Source organism: Prionailurus viverrinus, chromosome D2 (assembly GCF_022837055.1).
Source record: "Prionailurus viverrinus isolate Anna chromosome D2, UM_Priviv_1.0, whole genome shotgun sequence".
Lineage (NCBI taxonomy): Eukaryota > Metazoa > Chordata > Mammalia > Carnivora > Felidae > Prionailurus > Prionailurus viverrinus.
Genome location: NC_062571.1, coordinates 80861250 through 80882479, shown reverse-complemented (window position 1 = coordinate 80882479; position 21230 = coordinate 80861250). Strand labels below are relative to the sequence as shown.

The 21230-nt window shown below is 60.1% G+C and overlaps 1 protein-coding gene across 1 annotated transcript in view; it reads left to right on the top strand.

Annotated features, from left to right (window-relative positions):
- Positions 1-20274, top strand: part of FAM53B (family with sequence similarity 53 member B) — a 113178-nt gene extending 92904 nt beyond the window's left edge. Inside the window, exon 5 of the mRNA XM_047824346.1 lies at positions 15926-20274. Within this exon, the coding sequence (XP_047680302.1) occupies positions 15926-16294 (369 nt within the window). The 3' untranslated portion in view covers positions 16295-20274. The remainder of the gene's footprint in view (positions 1-15925) is intronic.
- The last annotated feature ends 956 nt before the right edge of the window (positions 20275-21230 follow it).

Below are 21230 nucleotides of genomic sequence, written 5' to 3'. Positions count from 1 at the left end.
CTCAGGAGTCAGTCATGGCATTTCTGCGAACATAAACTGTGCGTGTATGTGTGTCTGTGTCGGGTACTGACCCACGGGGTCTCAGGCTCCTTGTTCACTCGGGGACATTGCTGCCAGGACGTCAGCCTGGCTGCTGTTGTGGCCGAGCGGGATGCCTGCAAGCCAGCCTGAGCACCGTCTGTCTGTCAGGGCCGCCAGGGCAGGGCTCACCCTTCCCCCCAGCCCGCCCCAGGCCAATCCTCCTAGGCAGGGGAGGTGCCAGGCTTGAGAAGTGGCATCTGGGGCTGTCTGGGCTCTGCCAGGCCCGTCTGTCACAGCAGAATCACTCTGGCCCCTCTGCCTCGACCTTGAAGCCGGCCTCTCCTGCTTTGCTCCAGGAGAGCTTGTGGTGTGACAGAGAGGCCTGTCGCTACGGGTCTGTCCATGTGCGTGGCTCTGGCTTTCACCCCCTCTCGTCTGGGGCCCCAGCCTCGTTAAGATCCCTGACCTGCTTGCTGGGCAGATTGCTGATAAGCCTCGACACAGCCAGCATCCTGGAGAGGGAAAAACTAGCCAAGGGCTGTGTGTCCCAAGTGCTGCAGCCCCACGACTGGCTGCATGCAGCTGCAGTGACCTGCCGGTTAGGGCCCCCGTGACTCATTCTCCCTCGAGGTCTGCAGGGTGATATGTGCACATGCCATTTTGCTCAGATGGAGAAGGGCTGCTCTCGCTGGGTGACCTCACAGGCTCCTCAGCCGCTGTAGGCCTCAGCTGCCTCATCTGTAAAGTAGGAGACTGACCTTTGCCTCCTAGGGGTCCCGGAGGGATGGGCGAGGCCACGGGCACCGAGATTCTTGCCTGCACTTAGTAGACACCCGTTTCAAGGGAGCACGAGTGTCCGAAGCTCTCAGTGTCTGAAGGCCCGCCTCTCTGCTTGGAAGACAGAGGGTAGAGGAGGGGCCAAGGGGCAGGGACCTCTCTTGGGGGTGGGCCGGCCTCTCGGTCTGCTTGTTTTCTAAGGCTATGGCGGCAGCTCCCACAGGGGTTTGAGAGCCTTATCCCTCGAGGCCGCTGTGGCTCTGGCTCCCCGTTCCAAGGGAACCCAGGCCTCTGCCAACGACACACGGTGCCTGGCGGCTCCTTTTTGTGGTAGCCGCTTGCAGATGGGAAATGAGGGACTTCCCCATGGGTTCTGTGCTTTTTCCAAACTGTCATACATTTTTATTTTTGCAAGAGAGAAGTGGGCTCATTTCCTGACTCGGGCCCAGCCAGCGATGGTCTGAGGCCAGAGGCTGAGGCTGCAGGCCTGGAAGCTGGTCTCCTGGTGGCGGGCACCTCCTTTGGCCCCACTACAGCTCGCCTTACCCTTCTGGACCAGGAGAACCACTGAGGGGGTCAGAGTCAAATTGACCGTGTCATCAGCCACTGTAGGAATTACAGCATCTTGAAGCAATTACAAGATGGCAGAGCTGTGTGTGTGTGTGTGTGTGTGTGTGAGAGAGCGAGAGGGCGAGAGAAATGTGCATGCGCACGTGCGTATGCATACATTTACGTCCAACAGGAAGAAGGAGCAGGGGCCAACCTGGGACCCTCAGGAAGATGCCTGGGATTCTCTGCACATCGAGGGTGTTGTAAATGCCACCCTGCTGGGTTCCTTTGTTTTGTCTTGTTGGTTTGCCTCCTCCTCCGTCCTTTTAGCCTTTTCCCCCTGACACATCATTCATCACCTAGGGGTGGCTCCAGGGGAAAGTCATATACTCACAGCCTTTGCCCCTTCCTTCTATCTGGCCAGGGGCCTGGCCCTGCGTGGGGTCAGCCTGAGCACACCCTCCCACCTGGCCTCTTGCCTGGCTGTTGCCTTGCTGGTGTCCCAGATCAGAGGGGCCCCGTCCTCTCCCTCTTTCTCTCCTTCCTACACTGTGACACTTGGTCCCGCAGACAGACTGCTGGGGTTCAGATCGTCCCCGCTTTCCCCCCATGTGGCCTTGGCACGTTCCTGACCGTCTGCTGATGGTGCCGTACTGCCCCTTCCTGGGCTTGTCGTGAGCGTTCAGCGGGATGGTCCCTGTGAAGCTCGCTGTGAGCGCCCAGTAAACGTTAGCTCTGCTGTCATCAGAGGCCCCACAGCTGCTAGGACACGAGAACGAACCCCCAGAAATGCCGACTTTGTTCCCAAACGAGACAAGATTCCAGGGGATGACGGGTGGAATTTACAGTAGCTCGACCCTGTGAGTCAGTTTTCTATACGTGAAGAAATGTCTGGATTTAAGTGTGATTTAGGGCTGCTACAAGCCTCGCACATTCCTCGGGGGCCGTCTTGGGGGCCATCTCGGAGCCTTCGTTGTCCCCAGAGCCTTTGGCTCTTGGGATTTTTTACCAAGTAGCAGGTGAGGATTGCGCTGGTGGCTTGGTGGTGGAAATTAGGTTGGGTTTCCGTTCTGAATTTCGGCAGTGTTGATGGGTAAGGGCACAGGCTTCGAACAGACAGAGCCGGGGTCGAGCCTGGCCCCACCACTGCCCTCTGGGAGTTGGCCGAGTCAACCTTCAGCTGTCTGCATGTGCGTGGGTGCTGACAGAGCCTGTCTCTTGCCGTGAGCCATCGGAGGCTCATGTGGTGGAGCCTGGAGGTTCCCCCGGTGCTGGTCCTGCGCATCCGTCTCAGGTATATTAACTCGGACCGTGAGGGCTTCTGGGGCCTTCTAGGTGCCTCTCGAGTGGCGGTGCTATGTTCGCATATCCTGCCAAACAATTTAAACAGCAGCGAACAAAGGAGAAAAAATAGAAAGGGAAAAAATAAGCCTATCAGGAAATTAACAGTTATGTTGAGGTGTGTCCCTGGGAAAGTCAAAGAAACAGAGACCCGCCCTGGCCAACCCTTCCGGAGCCCGCGGTCAGGCCTCCAAGTGGGAGCCACACTCTGTCAGCAGGCTGATGCCTCGAGCCGGGCCATCCAGCCACACACTCCCTTCCACCCGAGGTCAGTGTCGCGATTCCCATCACGGGAGTGGAAAGGATCCGTCCAGGGTTGCCAAGCTAGAGAGCACAGACACCCCTATCTGTTCGGTCGCGTGTTCAGGGCTACACCTATTCTACTGAAGATAGGGCTCTTTCACAGCCCCTTGTGGACCTCCTGGCACCTCCAGGGCCCCTTATAGAAACGTCTCCTGGCTGCCTGCTCCTGGCCCAGAACCTGGGTTTCCTGCCGGTCCTGGTGGAGAGCACTGAACCCCCTGCCATGCTGCCCTGTCCGTGGAGCCCAGGAGCCCCTGCACTAGGGGTTCCCTGCCCGGGTGCTCCTGGGTAGCAGGGACTGAGGAGTGCCTTGGGCTGGGGGCCACGAGTGTTTGGAAGTCAAGTGAGCACAGCCCAGCCTCCCAGATCGGGGCACTCCTTGTCCATGGTTGTCCGGTTGCCCCCCATCGTTCCTCCCTGTGGCTGCACTGGGCAGAGCTGGGACTCTGAGCCACGGCTGCTGATCCAGACGCCCTGAGGTCCGCGCCTTGCCACAGCATTGGATCTGGTTGGGGAGATGGACGAGAAGGTGGGTCATCCCAGGAAGGGTGCCTGGTGGGCAAGAGCCCAGGGCGAGTCCCCCCGCCCCACCCCATGGCTAAGCAAGTGTCTCGCCTGCCTCCAGGGGAACTGAAGCCCTCAGGTGAGGCGGTCCTCTGATGGGGCCCCCGGGGCTTAGGGGCACTGGGACCCCATGCACCCTGTCACTGCCACTCACCTTGGCCCTGCCCAGAGAAGCGGAATGTGCCCAGGAATGTCCTGCCACGCCCGGTGCCGGCAAGCCTGTCCATGGCCACCTGCCCTGCTCGGGCAAGCTGGGGCATGGCCCGGCCGGGCCGCTGCCACTCCTCGCCCCCACGGGGCTCTGGTGGCCAGTGCGGGCCCGCACCTTTCCCCAGCATGCCTGGAATTCTGCCCTCGCGGTGAGACACGGATGGCTGAACGGCTCTCCTGCTGCTGCTCAGGCCTCTCTGCCTCCATCTTGGCGCAGCTGGGCGCCATAAAGCGGTGTTGAAATCCCGCTGAGTCGGGCCCTGTGTGTGGTCTCATCTCGTCGCCGCCAGAGCCCCCACGAGAGTGGTTTTATTTCACCATTTTACAGAGGGGGAAAGAGAAACTGAAGTTGCCTAAGGGGCTCGAGGAGGCACCGTCCTGGTAGCGGAGGTGGGGGGGGGGGGGGGGGTTCTGCCCCAGACGGGTCCCATTTCAACCTGTTACTCAGTACCCGACCCCATTCCTCTAGACCTCAGGGGTGCGGTGAGCAGACCCGTTCCCTGGCTGAGCCCTCCAGAGCCCGCCAGCCCACCCATGGATGTGGGGGCAGGGGATGGCGTTGTAGTTGGGCTACGGAGAAAGAGGTTTGGGAAAGGGGTGGTCCTGGCTGGGGGAGGGCACCCCCTGGAGGAGCTGAGTGGGCAGGGAGGCCGCGGGCGAGGCCAGAATGAGCAGAGCTGCTGGGGCCGCTCTGAGCAGCCAACCAGGCCTGTGGCCCTGGAGTGAGACGTTTGCTCTTCGTGAAGCCTCAAGGAGGAAAACGCTGGGTCAGGTTTGAGCCACGTTGAGCTGAGAGACCCTCGAGACATTCGTGGGGCCCGCTACGTCCGGAGGTTGGAACAGGGTCTGGCCTCAAGGGGGCCGTTTGGGACCACGGGGCAGAGGAACAGTTCTGATTTGGATTTGGTGCCAGGCCTCAAGTCGAGTCAAAGCTGGTGAGGCACAGCAGCCTCTCAGGGCAGGGTGGGGACACCCTGGGCTCATGCAGGACGACTCTCTCATTGTGCAGATGGGCGCGGAGCCGGCAGGACTTTCCCAGGACACGCCCGTTGTGTGGCAGGCTGGGGCCAGAAGCCAGGTGCCCACATCCCCATCAGGCACATCCTGGATAACACTGCCCTTGGAGCGTATTCGTCATCTCTTACCTCCTACAGCCTGCCGTGAGGCCCAGAGCCAGCAAGGGTGACCCTTGGGAACCACCTCTTCTCAGAACAGAGGACAGATGGAGGCCCAGAGGGGAGCAGGGTTTGCCCGAGGCCCTCCGAAATGGCGCCGAGACCTTGCTTCTGATGCCCCCGCCAGGGACCATTCTCCTGCCTGCAGCACCTTCCCAGGGGAGCCGTCACCCTCGGACTCCCGTCCTTGACCAAGTCACAGAGCAGGGCAGGGGCCGATGTCACCTGCCGTGGCCAGCTTCCTAGCCAATGAGGAGCCTCTCCGGGTGTGGGGAGGGAGCCTACCTTGACGCTGCAGGGGTGAGGGCAGCTGGATGTTTTGTACTGGTCCTCTGGGGCCTCTTCTCGGAGGACCTTGACAGAACAGGGTACCCCGTGTGTGGTGGGGGCCTGGCACATCCCTGCTCCCCGAGCCTGCCCTCCCACTCTGACCACGTCGACAGGTGCCGAGCACTGAGGAGAGCCAGCACTGTCTGTAACCACGCAGGACGCTGGCCCCCAGGAGTGACGACGGGTGTGTGTACCCACCGGAGAGCCAGGCTCATCCTAAGGTGGGGGGCACGTTGTCATCTGAAAGGGGCGGCCTGTGAGGGGCTTCTGGACTTCTGCCCTTCTCCGTGCTGAGGCCTGTTCAAGCAGATAAATCTGGCAGGTGTGTTCCTGCAGCATTTACCTACCTTTCTTCCTGATTTAGATTCTGGTGTTGGGTCCTACCCCCCATGTGCCAAACTGAAAGGAAGTACGGCTGAGTCTGACACTTGGAACTTAATCTCTGCTTCTCATCTCTTTGCCAGATGTAGAAATACGACGGCAGGTAGACAGGGGGCTCCGACCCACCCACCGTGATCGTGGAAGACTGGCCCCGAGGTCCGTCTTTGGCGTGTGTCCTAAAGGCCCCTCGTGATGGTGCCACCGTCAGGCAGGGCTGGACAGCTGCTCCGAATGGCTGACACGGGCCCGTGTGGACAAGGCTGGCGCACCATCCGAGCAAGGGGCCTCGTTCTGGGAGAGCCGGGGTTTGGGCACAGAGCGGCCCCTGGCCCCACCTTGGGCGCCCGCAGAGCCTGGCAGTATTCTGTCACGGAGCCCGAAGCCCCTCACCAGCTTCTGCCGGGTGGGTGGGCGGGGAGCCACGCGAACCTCTGCGGTGGCGAGATGTTTCCCAGGGATTTCCCCCCAACCGCGTTCTGTGAAAGCACCCACCGGCCACGCGGGCAGGCCCGCACGCTGGCCGCCCCCCCCCCCCCACACACACACGTCTGGCGCATGTGTGGCCCATTTGCCGGTTCGGGGTTGGCACTTCCTGATGTTTTCACATCCTGTGCTTGTAAGAACCTCACATTTAATTTGGTGATTATTAAGTGCAGGAACTCAGGGCTGGGAGGGCTACACGGTTTTGCAAAGTGCCGTTTTAAAAAATGCATAAGCCTCGCTCCTGCCAATAAGGGAAGAAAGAAAATCAAAAAGAACTTTGATGAAGAAACAACAAAATGATTTAAAAAAGTTTTTAAGTTTATTTTTTCATAAGTCATACAAATATTATAGATATTATTTATAAATAATTAGTTACAAATATTATTTATAGATAGATGAAGAGGGTCAGGGGGAGGGGCAGAGAGAGAAGCCCAGACAGACTCCACGCTGTCGGCACAGAGCCCGATGTGGGGCTCAGTCCCTCAAACCCTGAGGTCATGACCTGAGCTGAAATCAAGAGTCGGGCACTCAACCAACCGAGCCACTCAGGCGCCCCGAAATATCAACATGACTTAATATGGAAATGGGGGTCTTCTTTTTTTGAAAATGTCAGTGACCATTTGAATAAGGTTTTGCCCGAGGGTCATCCTTTTACTTCATTGCTAACTTGGTATATATCTTCCTCTTACACACACACACACGTGCACGCGTGTGCACGCACGTGTATGTATTTTTTTTTTTTTATTTTATTTTATTTTATTTTATTTTATTTTATTTTATTTTATTTTATTTTATTTTATTTTTAAGACAGAGAGAGACAGCATGAGCGGGGGAGGGGCAGAGAGAGAGGGAGACACAGAATCGGAAGCAGGCTCCAGGCTCTGAGCCATCAGCCCAGAGCCTGACGCGGGGCTCGAACTCACGGACCGCGAGATCGTGACCTGGCTGAAGTCGGACGCTTAACCGACTGCGCCACCCAGGCGCCCTGTATTTTCTTTTTTGATAGTTACAGTCACACGTTGGGTGCAGAGCTTACTTAAAAATAAAATCTTAATTCATTAAAAAAATTAAAATCTTTAAAATTTTTTTTTTTAACGTTTATTTATTTTTGGGACAGAGAGAGACAGAGCATGAACGGGGGAGGGGCAGAGAGAGAGGGAGACACAGAATCGGAAACAGGCTCCAGGCTCCGAGCCATCAGCCCAGAGCCCGACGCGGGGCTCGAACTCAAGGACCGCGAGATCGTGACCCGAGCCGAAGTCGGCCGCTTAACCGACTGCGCCACCCAGGCGCCCCTAAAATCTTGAAAACAAAATAAAAGGTTTAGTTTAGTGGTTTTCTTACCTTCCCCAGTCTGTGTGTTCCTATCGGTGTGCCTGTGGATCACCACAGTCCATTTGAAAACCTTTCATTGCCCCCGAAAGAAGCCCCGGGCCCCTAGCAGTCACTTCCCAGTGCCCTCAGCCGCCCCCAGCCCCAGGTAACCTATAATGACTTTGCGTATGGATTTGTCTGTTCTGGACTTTTCACGTAGGTGGGATCCTGCAGCACGTGGTCTGTCACGTGGCCGCTTCCACTCAGCATCATGTCTCCCAAGTTCACCTCTGTTGTAACAGGTGTCCGTGATTCTCCTTTTCGTGGCCAGATAACATTCTGTCCTTGCCAGACCACATTTCACTTATCCATTCGCTGGTTGATGGACAGTGGAGTTGTTTCCGCTTTGGGGGCAGGAGGAAGGATGCTGCTGTGAGATCTCGTGTACACATTTTTGTGTAGACGTGTCTTCATCTCTCCTGGGTGTGTACGTGGGGGGGAGTTGCTGGGTCACATGCTAGCCCTTTGAGGAACTGCCAGATTGTTTTCCAAAGCGACTGTACGGTATTACATTCCCGCCAGTGCTTCCGGCATTTTTTTGACACATACAAGTTCTTTAATCACATTTATTCATTATTTTATGGCTTTAGAGTCTGAGTTTTAGAAAGGTCCCTTTATCCCAAGATTCTAGAGGAGTTCTGTGTTTCTATGATTTATATCACAGTCTTTGGTCAGTGTGGGTGGAGTGTGTGTATGTGGCATAAAGGTGGAGCCCTCTATGTTGTTGTTGTTGTTAATGGCTCTCCATTGGTGACAAAGTATTGTCATAAAAATTGAAATTGGAAATTCGCTGAATTTTCCATTGAAAATTCCATCTTTTTCCTCTCTACTTTGAGATTCCCCCTTTACGAGCACTGGGTCTGTTTCGTAACATCCCCTAAGCTCTGTGTGTCCTCACACGGCCCGTATACTCTTAGTTGTTCAGGCTTTGTTAGATGTTTTAGCATCTGATAGGGAGAGTCTCTCCTCAGTGTTCCGTACAGTTTTCCTGATTGCTCTCTCCTGTTTATCTTTCCAGTAAACACTTGAGAATCATTTTTGTTTTCAGATGGCGGGGGAGGTGCTATTGATATTCTAGGAATTAACTTGGGGAAAATTTATTACTTTTTCTCAGGTTAAGTCTGCAACATACCATGTTATTCTCTGTCTGTGCAGGCCTGCATTTGTCTTCTTTACAGTTTTCTTCAGATCATTTTTCCCAGTTCTTAGGTTTTTATTCCTAGAGATTCTACCTTTTGTGTTGCTACGGTGTCTGCTCTTGTGAGCAGGTTTGGGTAAAAAGGGCAGTTGGATTTGACCACCAGTAGTCTATAGATTTTGTTCCAAAAGCCGAGCCCCATGACCCCTTCGCCGGGCAGTGCTGTGTCTCCAGAGTGCCCCGGGGCACACCCTGTGCCCCTGAGCACAGTGCGGAGGGGGGCAGAGTGTGGACGGGAGGAGCTCAAGCTTGCCAAGCCACCTTCGTTGGCCTGTTTGGTGCTGTCACTGCAGTTAATTCTCCAAACAATGCTGTGACTTTGTTTGGGGCTCTTAATTAGCCCCATGGTCCAAATGAGAAACTGAGGCTCAGAAGTGTACTGATTGGCCAAGGTCCCACAGAGGGCACGTGGGAGCTGGGATTCCAGCCCGGGCTTGTCCAGTGCCGTCCTACCTGAGGATCAGACGTTCTCCTGAGCACAGCCCGGAAGTCAGAGGTCTGGTTGCACATCAGCTAGCTGTGCCGCTTGGGGCGGGTCTCATCCTGGGTCTGGACCTCAGTCTGCCGGTCTGCAAAGTGCACGTGGTAGACTGGTTGATAGTTGCTCACTTTTGCAGAAAGGATCCTCTTTTTCTGGAACCGAGACCTAGAGCTGCGAGGGCCCCCTACTCTGTAGTCCTGGCTCCCTGTGCCCTGACACGGCCCTCAGAGCACCCAGCTCCAGGTAGCTGTGCAGAAACCAGTGCCCACCATGCCCTCTGAGGACCCGCCTTCTCTGCCCCCAGTCTTGCTGCTGTAGAAGCTGTATGGCCCCCCCCCCCTACACACACACACATACTATGTGCATCCTGGCAGCACGTTAGCCTTGGCCGCCCGCCAGAGCCCTGTGTGCTTTGGAAAGGTCCCTCGACTTTTGTTAGGCAAGGAATTCTCACGCCAAAAGCCGAGATCGAGGTGGCTTCGCAAGTCCCGTCCTGAGTGGCTGGCTGGGATGCGTGCCGCAGAAACAAAATGTTTATTTTCCGATTGCCAGAGTGCTGGAAGGCTCTTTGGCATGGGCTTCTACACCTTCTGTGTCCGGGCAGGCCATCTGCCCCCTGGGGGCCTGGTGCAGAAACAATGTCTGCCAGTGTGGCCTGGGGGAGGAGGGGCGCCATTCAGCGGGCTCGCAGGGCTCTGGGCCACCAAGTCCTGTCCTTGCCCACAGCACCCCCGAGACCTCAGGGCTGCGCAGATACACAAGCCAAGCCAGGTGAGGCTAACCAGCTGGGTCCCTCCCTCTCGTCCCCCCAGGCTGCACTGAGCACCTACCGTGAGGCAGCCGCTCAGCCAGGCAGTGGGGTGTAGGGCCCAAGCTGTGTGGGACCAGGCGGAGCGCACACAGGCTCGCGGCTGGCTTCCAGAAGGGACAACGCGAGGCTGAGTTTCGGTGGGTAAATGGGAGCCTGGCCGGCGAAGAGGTGTTCAGTCAACATTCGCGGCCTCTACAGAAGTGAGTTGGGGAAACCGAGGCACAGGAAGGCAGGGACTTCCTAGTAAGTGCCCAGGGCCATCCTTCTGTCCCACAGATACTCCCTGGCCTGCTGGGCTGTTTGGTTCTAGAACCTGTGATCTGGGAAGAGCCCCGAGGAGCCAGTGCCGGCCAAGTCAGCAGCGCTCCGGGGCCCCAGAGGCTCCCCTTGGGGGCAACTTTATTTCCTATTTTCAGGCTTCAGCAACCCAGGCTTATCTGGGTTTCCCTGATTCCTGTGGGTAGAGAAGCAGTCCAGGCTCAAAAAGGCTGCCTCTTGTGAAGTCCAAAGGGAAGCATTTCACAGAATTGGGCTGGGCCTTGACACAGGCCTGGGCGAGCAGCTGGCCCGCCCTCCGCAGGAAGCGGGGCTGGGCCGTGGCGGGGGCGTCATATGACAATGAGGTGTCCGGAGCGAACGGCTGGACTTCCCGGGGCCCCGTGCGGCCGCCTTCAGCACGGGCCGGCTCGCGCCCCCGTGCTCAGCCATCTCCAGTCCCTGTCACCAGACCCAACCTGCTTCCTCGGGCCCCGGGGCTTCTTGTACGTGTACGCGCAAGATTCAGATTTGTCAAACATGGTTTCAAGCTGGGCCCGGCGGATGCTGGTACCTTTTTCTCTTCTGTGACCTAGTTAAAAACGACGACGACCGAAAACCCAAACACCCTAGGAAACCTCACGTCTTGCCTTCTTGGTTGTTTCTGTGCCAACTTCCAGCGTAAATGAGACTTAGAAAATTTCTAGGCCGCTCGCCATTCTCGTGGCCTGGTGTTTTCTTGATACTCAGAGAGTTCTGTTCCCATGAAAATGTCTCTCTGGGGGAGGAAATGCCTCTGCTTAGGCAGAGACCTTGAGCCCAGAACTTCAGAACGGCCGCCGGGCTCCTGGAAACTCAGGCCAGGACGGGGACCGGGTCTGATCATCCTGACTCGTTGGTTGGAGCTGTTTATGCCCCTCTTTCTGGAGGGATTTGAGATGCCGCCCTAAAAATGTGTCACACAAAGAGGTCTGTAAAATTGGATTCAAAAGAGGAAGGCGGAATTAGCAGGAGGAGAAGCAGAAGTCCGTCTGGAAGGACACGGGCAGCGGTAGGAGCAGAGGGGCTCTGCCTCCTCCCCTCTGGGCAGGGGTGCGCCTCCGGGAGGCGGGTTTGCCCCGGCTCGATGCTCAGGGCGGCTTCCCGTGGGCGCTGTGCTCAGGACACCGAACGTCCGGGGAGAGGGGCCCCGGCAACTGCTCCTCCTCAGCAAACGCCCGGGAGGCCAGCTCCACTGTCGGGACTCTGGGGTCAGCCTCTGAGCGGGACCCGGGTTCCTGTCCTGGAGGGTCAGCAGTGGGGGACCTAGACTTGGGCCCGGTTCTTCCAGGTCCAGCAGCTCTGTCCGAGCTCCTCCATCAGGCCTTCTACGTTCAGGGGCCCAGGGAGGCAGGAATGAGAAAACCCACCTGGCCCCCTCGGGGTGGGACCGTCAGGAGAATGGGGACACGGCACTCCGACAGCCTACCTGGGCCCCGTCCTCGTCCGCAACCTCCAGCCTCCTCCCGTTCTCGGGAGAAGTCTGTTGTGCCGCCACCAGCCTTATGCCCTGGGCTGTTCTTGATAAAGCGTGTGGTGCAGTTCGGCTAGCGGATGATTCTGGAGGCCTCCCTCGTGCCCCTCCAGGCTGGCATCAGAGCAGTAGCCCCGGAGGAGGGGAGTGAGCTCGTGGGCCCAAGTCGGCGTGTGCAGCCAGATGGGGCCAGGTGTCTGTTGAGCTAGTGGAGTTTCCCCGAGGGGGGATGTGGGCTTCAGCTTGGAGCTCCAGCCAGAGATGCTGTCAGCTGGAGGGGCTGTGCCTTCGCCGGACTCGTCACAGCATGGGTTGGGGGTAGGGGCCTGGGCGTGGAGAGGCTGCCGCCACCCGGGGTCTGATGGGTCTCCGTCTGTGAGGATCGCGCAGAGTTGTGCCAGGGGTGCACCGCAGAGGGCGAGGACCTTTGTCTGTGTCCCCAGAGCTGGGCCGGGGGGCTCCCGCACAGGAGGGTGTAGGAGTGAGTATCTGCTCAGAAAGGGCATGGGGGTGGGGGGGGGGGGCACTGTTCCTGGCTGGGAAGCCCTGGGAAGACGGGCGGGGGCAGGCTGGAATGTGGCTGGCTAGAGCTGAGGTCTGGCAGGTCTGATGGGAACATCTTGACATTTAGGGGCTCCTTTCTGAAGTCGCCCCAGACTCTAGCACTGGGGTGCTGAGCACTGTTTCCGGCCACTGGCCTGAGGCCACACTGATCACTCTTTCTGATCTTTGCGACCTGAGCAGGCTTGTGCCCAAGTCGGTGGCCAGTTCCTGGGCCAGGGCTGGGCCTGAAGAGAACAGAGTTTGGGGCAGACATTTTTGAGGGCACACAGGCCTCCAGGCCTCCAACAGGCCCGTGCAGCGTCCTGTCGCGTGAGCTGCCAGGAGAGAGGCTGGGCGGGACTCTGCCCCCAGGGCATGGTGGGCACAAGGGAGCCGTACGCCCTGGGTGTCTGCAGGCATTGGGTCGGCTCACCCGGGGGGGGGGGGAGTCTGGGCAGGACACACACTGCCTCATTGTGTCAGTCACATTCTTCCTTGGCGGGTGGGGCATGCCACCAGCTGTGGCATTCAGTGGGCTGGTCTTGGCTTTTACTGTGGCTCAGATGGCTGAGTTTGAGTCAACAAAGCTTTCAAGGTGACACTGGCTTTGCAGCCAAGGGGCAGGTGCCTTTGGGGACTATTGGGTGGGGTTCAGTGACAACCTGGGCTTTGCTTGGGATGATATTCACCAATCAAACCTGGCGGCTTCTTGCCCTGTTTCAAAGCAGAAAGGGCCCAGTTATTCAAGACACTGGAGCAGGGTAGACCCAGGTGCCCTTGGCGGCCCTTGACAGAGCAGGTGCGCCGAGGTCCATGGGTTGGAGCGTCTTGTCTGAAGCCTTGGGATTCGGGGCAGAGCCCAGGACTCTCGCAGTCTGTCTGACCTCAGCTCTCTCTAGGGAATACTTGAGGCAAAAGCTGAAAGGTCCCAGCAAACCGGGGTCCCCAGCACCCTGCTGGCGATGTGGCTAATGTTTAACATGATTAGTGCCCAGACACACCCCGAGACATTTGCCGTAAAGTCAGGCGCAGAGCCCTGCACCCTTCCCCGCCTGCACCTTTAATCCACCGGGTCAGGCGGGGTGGCCCGAGCAGCTTGGGAAGGTGAACGTTTCCTGTCCAGGTTTATGCCAGCGCTTCCCACCGTTTCCAGGTTACAGCTCCCAGGAGACAGCACCACCTGTTCAGGTGTTCCGCACACTGGGGTGAGCAGACATTGTTATTTTGTAACAGGAGTCCCATCGCTGTGCACGGGGTACTTTTTTTTTTTAATTTTTTTTTTTTAACATTTACTTATTTTTGAGAGAGAGAGAGACAGAGCATGAGTGGGGTGGGGGGGGCAGAGAGAGGAGACACAGAATCCGAAACAGGCTCCAGGCTCTGAGCTGTCAGCACAGAGCCCGACGCGGGGCTCGAACCCACAAACCGTGAGATCACGACCTGAGCCGAAGTCGGATGCTCAACCGACTGAGCCACCCAGGTGTCCCGATTCTTATGTGCTGCACCTCCTGTAGGACAAAGAAACAGACTGCTCAGTGGGGTGGGGGCGCTGGGTCTGGCTCCCCAGGTGCCAGGGCTCCCTGCCCTGTCCTGTGTTCCTGTGCCTCCTTTGCCCAGGGCAGCTGGGGACACAGGCTGAGGGGGAAGGTGGACACCCCTGTCCGGGCAAGGCCATCTGCCTTCTGTCTCATGCCCCCTACCCAGTTCTCTTGTCCTGGCTCAGGTCCAGACAGGACAGGAGAGTGGCTGGGAGGCAGCACGGGCCCAGAGACCCTCCCGTTGCAGGCATTTGGGGCCCCCACCCACCAAGAGCCAGGCTGTGTTGTGATCTGGGAGCGTGTGTCTCCAGCCCTGCACTGTGACGGGATAGGGAATGTGCACTGTGCAGACTGAGGCCTCGTTGAACCCCACGGCGGCCCAGGCCCGGGGCCAGTCTGGGGTGGGGTCGTGACTGGGGCGGATGGGGTGAAGGGTGTTTCCACCATGGCCTGGGCCAGCATCACAGGTCTGATCGGTGGCCCGGCCCCTCTCTCCTCAATCCTAGCCCTCTTACCCGGAGGCCTCCCCTACCCCCAGCACTCCAGCCTTCACCTTTCTCAGTTAATCAAAAGATTCCAAGAAAAGCAAACCCATCAGAATGGTTTGCTCTGGAGCGTTCAGGAACAATGAGAGTGCACGCGACAGGCACAGCCACCTTCCTCCAGAGAGAGCTTTTCTTTTCCTTTTGCTGAGCCTGTTTCAGTAGCTTGTTCACCGTGACAGCCGGTGGTCATCTTTATTTCAGAGTGACCTACGAACACTGCAGCCTGTGATCTTGGTGTTCCAGAACCCTGCCCTCATTCCCCTGTGCCCCGCAGCATGCAGGGCCCTCTCTCCCGCCCTCCAGCACATCTCTTCTCTCGAGTCCCCTCTGAAAAGAGACCGCATTGCTGCTGGTCCTGTGGGGGGGGGGGGGGGGGTCCCCAGGGCTAGACTGTGGGCACCTCTATCCATCACAGCCCTCTGCCCTGATTTTTGCTCTGTCGTGAAAGCGGGCAGTTAGCCTAACCCACTTGTGCACGGGGCTGGGCCTGCCCCGTCTGGAGAACAAGTGTCCCCAAGCACCTTGGATCCTGTTTAAGCTGCACCTGCCACTCGGGGAGGCACCAGGCTGGCCCCACACAGAGGGAGCTCTTGGCAGCCACGCTTTCTGGGCCCTTCCAAGAGCCCTGTAGGACAGGTATGGACCATTGCCTCTTAACAGGTGAGGCCAGGGAGGCTGAAGGGTCTGCTTGAGGCCCCCCAGCCTCCCCTCCAGAAGAGCTGTGGCATCTGCCATCGAGTGCTTGTCAAGGGCACGGGGGCCTAACCCCCGCTGGAGAATCTACGTCTCCAGGCAGGGCTCAGGCTCCCATGGAAACCAGGTCCCCGGATGGCTGGGATGTGCACCGGGCTGGGACCTCAGCTCTACCCTCCTGGCTCCGTCTCCCACTCCCGATCATGGTTGAGTCGGGGGCTGAGCAGTAGAGCCCTCTGTGTGGTCCTGCAGCCTGACGAGGTTCTTACTCGGTCTGGAAATTCACTCTGGAGGTGTTCCTTCTAAGGCCGAAGAGCCTTAGCCTCCCCTTGTCTGCAGAGACATGCTTTACGGAACGTTTTATCGTGGGGTATTTGAGGTACTCTCTTCTTTTCAACCCAACAGTGTGACAAGGAAAATCATTTTGGTAAATTTTTGCATGCATCCTAAATTGTTTTCTGAAGATAGAAATCCCAGAAGCGAAATTGCCTGCTGAGGAATGGGGTACACTTTTATCAGACCACCTTTCAGAAAGGTGGTCCTCGCAGGGGTCTCGGCCTGCCCTAGGACTGGGTGGTCCGAGCTCAGACTCTTTCCTAATTTGTGGGCGAATGACTGGATTCGGTGTCTCTGTTAATGAGTGTTCGTACCGACCTGCCGATGGCCCCTCTTCCTTGTCCAGGTGATGGGGGCGTCTAGGCTTTGGTGGGCTCCCACCACCCGGAGGACCCATCGCCAGGTAGCGCTGGGAGCTGCGGCCTGGCTGTCTGGGGCGTGCGGTCCTTGGGTTATGGGACAGGCACGTGATCCTTAGTGACCTGTGTGTCTGTCTCCCCACAGAACTGTCAGACCTTCAGCAGCCTCAGCTGCCTGAGTGCGGGGATGGACGACTGCGGCCCGCACAGCCCCTTCGCCCTCCACGTCAGCAGCACCAGGTCCTGGACCGCCTTGCTCTCGGCCTCGGCCTCCAGCCTGGGGGGCAGGACCCCCGCCGGGACCCCGGTCCCTGAGCCTCTGCCCCCGGCCTTGGACGACCAGCTCGCCTACAAGGAGGAGCAGTGCTGCGAGGAGTCAGGCGGCTGTGCCCCGGGTGAGGGCTGTGGCAGGGGCTGGGGGCCGGCCACGGCCTGGCGGGACCGCGGGGTGGCCGGGAACAGCCCCTGCTCCCTGGACGGCGAGTTGGACATCGAACAGATAGAGAACAACTGAGGGGCAGCGGGCACTTGAAGCGGGGAGCCCCACCCGGGGAGCTCCCCAGGGGCGTCGGGTCCCGGGGAGCGTGCGCTCTGGCTCCGGAGAGGCTGTCCCGCCCGTGGGCCTGGCCCCGCCGCGCGGCCGACCGCCCCGGCTCCTCCCAGCACGGCGGCCGCGTCCACCGGGCCACCGGAGCCCGAGAGCAGCTTCTTGGTCTGGGCCCCTTCCCTCCCCACCCCCGTTCCTCGCCGGCCATCCCACCGGGCGCCTCGCGCATCTCCCGCAGGGCTGGACGCTCTGCGCGTGCGACTCCCAGGGGGGCTGGTTGCGGGGCTTGTGCTCAGGGCCATACGGTGGCGTCAGGCCCTTCCCGGCCTCCTGCTCAGGTTCATTTTGGGGGGGTCGGCCCCACAGCTTCTTTTCACTCCGTTTTATTCCGTGCCTTCTCCCCCAGGTATCCCTGCTCCCGACTTGGGAAGGTTCGGGAGACGCTTCCCTCTGTAGTAACACCGGAACCGTTTGGCCTTAATTCCAAGGGTGGGAGACGGAGGCCCCTGGGGTGCCGGGAGGGGGCTCTCCACGCCGGAACCCTGGGGGCCTGGGGGACGGCTCGGGCTGCTCGTTCGAGGCGTCCGCGTCGGGTGGATATGGGTGGCTACGTTGGCCGAGAAGATAGACCTCCTTGCCTCTCTCGCGGCGTGGAGAGCCTGACCCCGTGGCTCTGTGCCACTCCGGGGGCCGCTTGGGCAGGCTGGCATGCGGCAGCCATTCTCTGTGCCGAAATGGCCACTGCGTGATTAGCTTAGCTGATTCAGGTGAGTGCAGAGAGGTCACCAGTAACGGGAAACCTCTCGAAAACGTCCTCAGGAGGCAGGAGCCGGGAGCAGGTGCACACACCAGGCCCTGTGCACGTTTTGGGGGTGGAGGATGCCTGTTGGCTGCTCGGGGTGGGGGGGCCTGGGCTGGGGGCCTGCAAGGCCCTCCGCAGAATTCTAAGCACACTGTCGCTGTCTGGTGGGGACTGCTGCCGGCTTCAATCAGGCACACCAGCCACCTCCGGGGCCAGCGCCCGTGCTGGCCAGCGGGGGGAGCAGTGCGCGGAGCGTCCCCTGCCACCCGCCCTGCCGCAGGCCCAGAGCGCTGTCCCCAGCTCCCCGCACCCCTGCGGACTCCCGGCTCCCGGGGAACCCCGACCCCCTGAGGTTTTGCTCTCGGGCAGCCTGGCCGTCAGACGCCCCACATGGGCCCTGCTCTCTCGGAGTCTGGTTCGTAGCCAACCTGGCATCTTCCGCAGCCAGTGGCAAGTGGCTCCTTTCCCCGTAGGGCTAAAGACAACCGGCGCGTTCTCTTGGGTTTGCGGACGTGTGACAAAGGCACGTCCGTAGTCTCTTGTGGACAGCGAGCGCCTCGCTTCCACGGCGTGAGTGCACACGGTTCTCGCGAAAGGCCTTCTTCGGGCAGCTTGACTCACTCCTTCGCTAGATCAGAAGCTTGGCGCTCAGGTTCTGGTTTCTAGGTGGCGTTTCTTAAAAAACCGGCCCTAAGATGCTTGTAGGGAAAATCCCCCCTCAGTGGCCCTCCAAGGTTGTGTTGAAAGGCCTCAGGGTGGACGGCATGGTGGTTGTGCGGGCGCCGGGCAGGCCCCGGGGCCGGAGCCGGCTACGCTTCGGTGGCCCCCACCAAAGCCCCGTCCCCCGGGGACCCCGGAGAGCCAGAGCCGGGAGCCGGTGGCTCTGGGTGCACACGCCGTCTCCCCTGATGCCCACCCAGTGGGTCCCGGAGGCCACGTCTTGGAGCAAACCCGGAGGAGCCTGGCAGCCTGTGAATTTAGAGAGCACACGCTGGTGTCTCGTGTCCTCGGAAAGCCTGGGGGGGGGGGGGTGGCACTGGCACCCCACCCCCACCGAGTGGCCGCGGGGGGAGCCGTCCTTCCTGTGGAAGGGAGAGGCAGGGCCCCGACCGCTGGTCTACACCACGGTGAGGGACCGAGAGCTGAGCCGGGTAGGCCTGAGCGGTGACCCCCAGCCGCCTTTCCTCGGGCTCAGGAGGGGAGGCACATGGCAGTGGGGGTGTCACGGCGCCGTGGGGTGGGTGACCTGCCTTCAGAGCCTGCCGGCCCCCTCCTCCCTTCTCGGGCCTGGTGGCGAGAAAGGAGCTGTGAGCTTGCGAAACGGCCCCATCCTTCCCGCCTCCTCCCAGGCTGGTCCCGTCGACCCATAGATCCAGTGCCAGGGCGCTTTTGGGCAGAAGGTACCGCAGCCCAGGGCAAGATCTGGCCCTCCGGCCTCCACCGGCCCCTCTCTGCTGTCCCACTCCCACCGAAGCTCCTAGCCCAAGCCTCCAACAGCGGCAGTGCAGTTGGGGGGGGGCGGGGAGACAATGGCCACTGTCCCCTCTGCCCAGAGAAAGAAAAGCCCGCCAGTTAGTTCGTGTTGGGAGAGAGCCGGCCCCCTGCAGGAGGCGCCGCCCCACCGTGCCGGGAGCCAAGTGTATGCCCACCCTGCCGACCCCAGGACTTCGGTCTTGAGGCGCTTGGAGGGAGGCTCGCCCGGGAGGCTCCCTCTGCGTGTGGCCGTCCCCATGGGGCAGCGGGTGTGCTGACAGGCTCCCCGCTGTTGTCCAGGCCCTGCCCCTCCTGGTGGGTGCCCGCGACCTCCTGCCCCTGCAGGGAGATGGGGGAAGTTCAGAGCCTGGAGGGAGGGCTGTGCCTGGCCGCCTGCCCGCTCGGGGGCCCGAAAGGACAAAAGCAGGGTGGTGGCTCCGGGAGGGCTGGGAGGAGAGGAGAGGCATCCCCACCTGTTCCAGAAGGAGCATCTTCTACAGCCGCCCGACCGACAGGAGCTGCCGGCTGCTCGCAGGCCCGGGCCGGGGTTAGGGCCGAAGCCTCACCGTTTACATGACCGCAGACCCTCTTGCCTTACTCGCGGCGGAGGCCGGGGCCTGGCCCCGGGCCCGCGGGCAAACACAACATCCAGGCCGCAGGGGTGCTTGTTCTGATCATACGTAGATCTTCATTCTCAGAAAGCCTTACTTCTCATCAAAATTTTTGTAGCAGGAAAGTTTTGTGAATTTGTACGCTGGAAGAAAATTTAAATAAAGGAAAAGTCCGCATTAAAAAGAAAACGAACCCAAATGCTCAAATGGGTCTCCTAGTGCAGGGGCGGTGTGCGATTTCCCTGCTCTGGCTGATGCTGCCCGGGCAGGGGTGGGGGGGTGGGGGGTGTTCAGGTGGGGGGGGGGCATGTCTGAGCGAGCTTCCGTGGGATTTAAATCACAGCCCCGGAGGCTCTGCCACGGTGTGGGCCGCGCCTCCGTGTCTGCCCAGGAGGCTCAAGTCACGTGCACTCTGTGGCCTCGGGGCTGTCCCCTGACCGATGACCGCTTCGGGCCTGGGCGTGAGCAGTGCCCCAGGCACCGGGGCTCGGCCAGGGCCGAGGCTGGGGCGGTCCAGGGTGCTGTGCTCCCCGTACGGGCCGTGACACCGCACCTTGCCACGTCCACGTAGTTGGTCAAACCCCTCCCATTGGCTCCAGCCCGAGAAAACACTGCCTAATTGTTAAAGAGAAAAGAAGAGAAAAAGACGGTAATGATAAAAGAGAAAAAGAACCCAGACCACAGCAGAGATCTCGTAGCCTAGGTAGGATAGTTGACCTTCTAGCATAGTCTCTTTGGCAAATAAATTGTGTGTGCAGCGCGCGGGGGGGATGTCCCGGGGGCTCGGTGACGGCTCGCGGGCCGACTCGGGGGCCGTAGCGTGCTTCCCCGCACCGACCGTCGTCGGGGCCGCAGAGCTTCAGGAAGTGTGGCGGCCGGAGCGGGTGGCACCGGGCCGGGCCCTGCCCGGGACAGAGGCGTCTGTGTGCCGCCCTCCGCCCCGGCCGCCCGTCCTCCCACGCAGGCCGCCAGCGTCTTGCACTAGGCACCGCTCTAGTCTCTCAGGAATCTGCTTGTTACTCTTACTGTGTAAATAAAGCTTCCTGGTTCAGTCCCCAGCCGCTGGGAGCCTGCTGTGTGGTTTGTCAGCTCTGGGGAACTCGGTGGGTCCCCCCTCGGTCCACGGGAGCGTTAGGTCCGGATTGGCAGGGGCAGAGCCTGGACCCTTCTGTCTCCTCCGGGTCTCGGGGCCGGGTCTGTACGACGGGGACAGCAGACATCCCTGAGCTGTCGGGAGGCTCCGATGCAAAGGGTCGAGTAAGCTCCTGGGAGCAGGAGGGCTGGCCACGGTCACGGCTGCGGGCACGAGGGAGCCCTCCTAGAGGCAACGTGCAGGCAGCCCGGGTGACGTGTATGCGCACGTGTTTGGAGGTAGAGGGGCCCGGCCCCTCCCTGCAGCCGGGAGCCAGGGACCCTAGGACGGCAGAGCGGAGACGCCCCCCGTGTGCGACCTCCAAGCCCGGGCTGGTAGAGGGACCTGCCTGTCACGGAGCCTGCGTCGTCGAGCCGGCTTTGCCCTCAGCAGCCCAGTGGTTTGCTCCGGGCCACGCTGCTGTGGGAGGCCTGGCCCGCAGCCCCGCGGCTCAGCTGCCTCCCAGCTAGGCCAGGCGGTGGTGCAGGGGCGCCTCCTCCGTGGCCGGTCCGAGGGCAGCACCCCCCCAGCCAGGGAGAGGCCAGCGTGCGCGCGGCTTGAGCCAGAGCGGGCTCCGGGGCACACGGTCCCTGCGCCTCGCCCTCCGCGTCGGGGACCCCTGGCTGACCAAGCTCGGGACGTTCGGGACACGTGCAGCCTCGAGGATGGGCTTGAGAAGCCTGTAAAACTTGAGCACAGAGTTTCGGCCTAGACCCTCCACCAGCGAGGTCCCGACGGTGCCCTTCCGGGTGTGAGGTACACTCTGGACTCGGCTCGTGTGTTTCCTTTTTAGCAACGGGCCCTGTTCCAGAATGGTGTAAGAACACCTAATTTACGACACAGGGGAGGCATGGCTGCTGTGGCTGCAGCTGGGGGAAGGGGGAA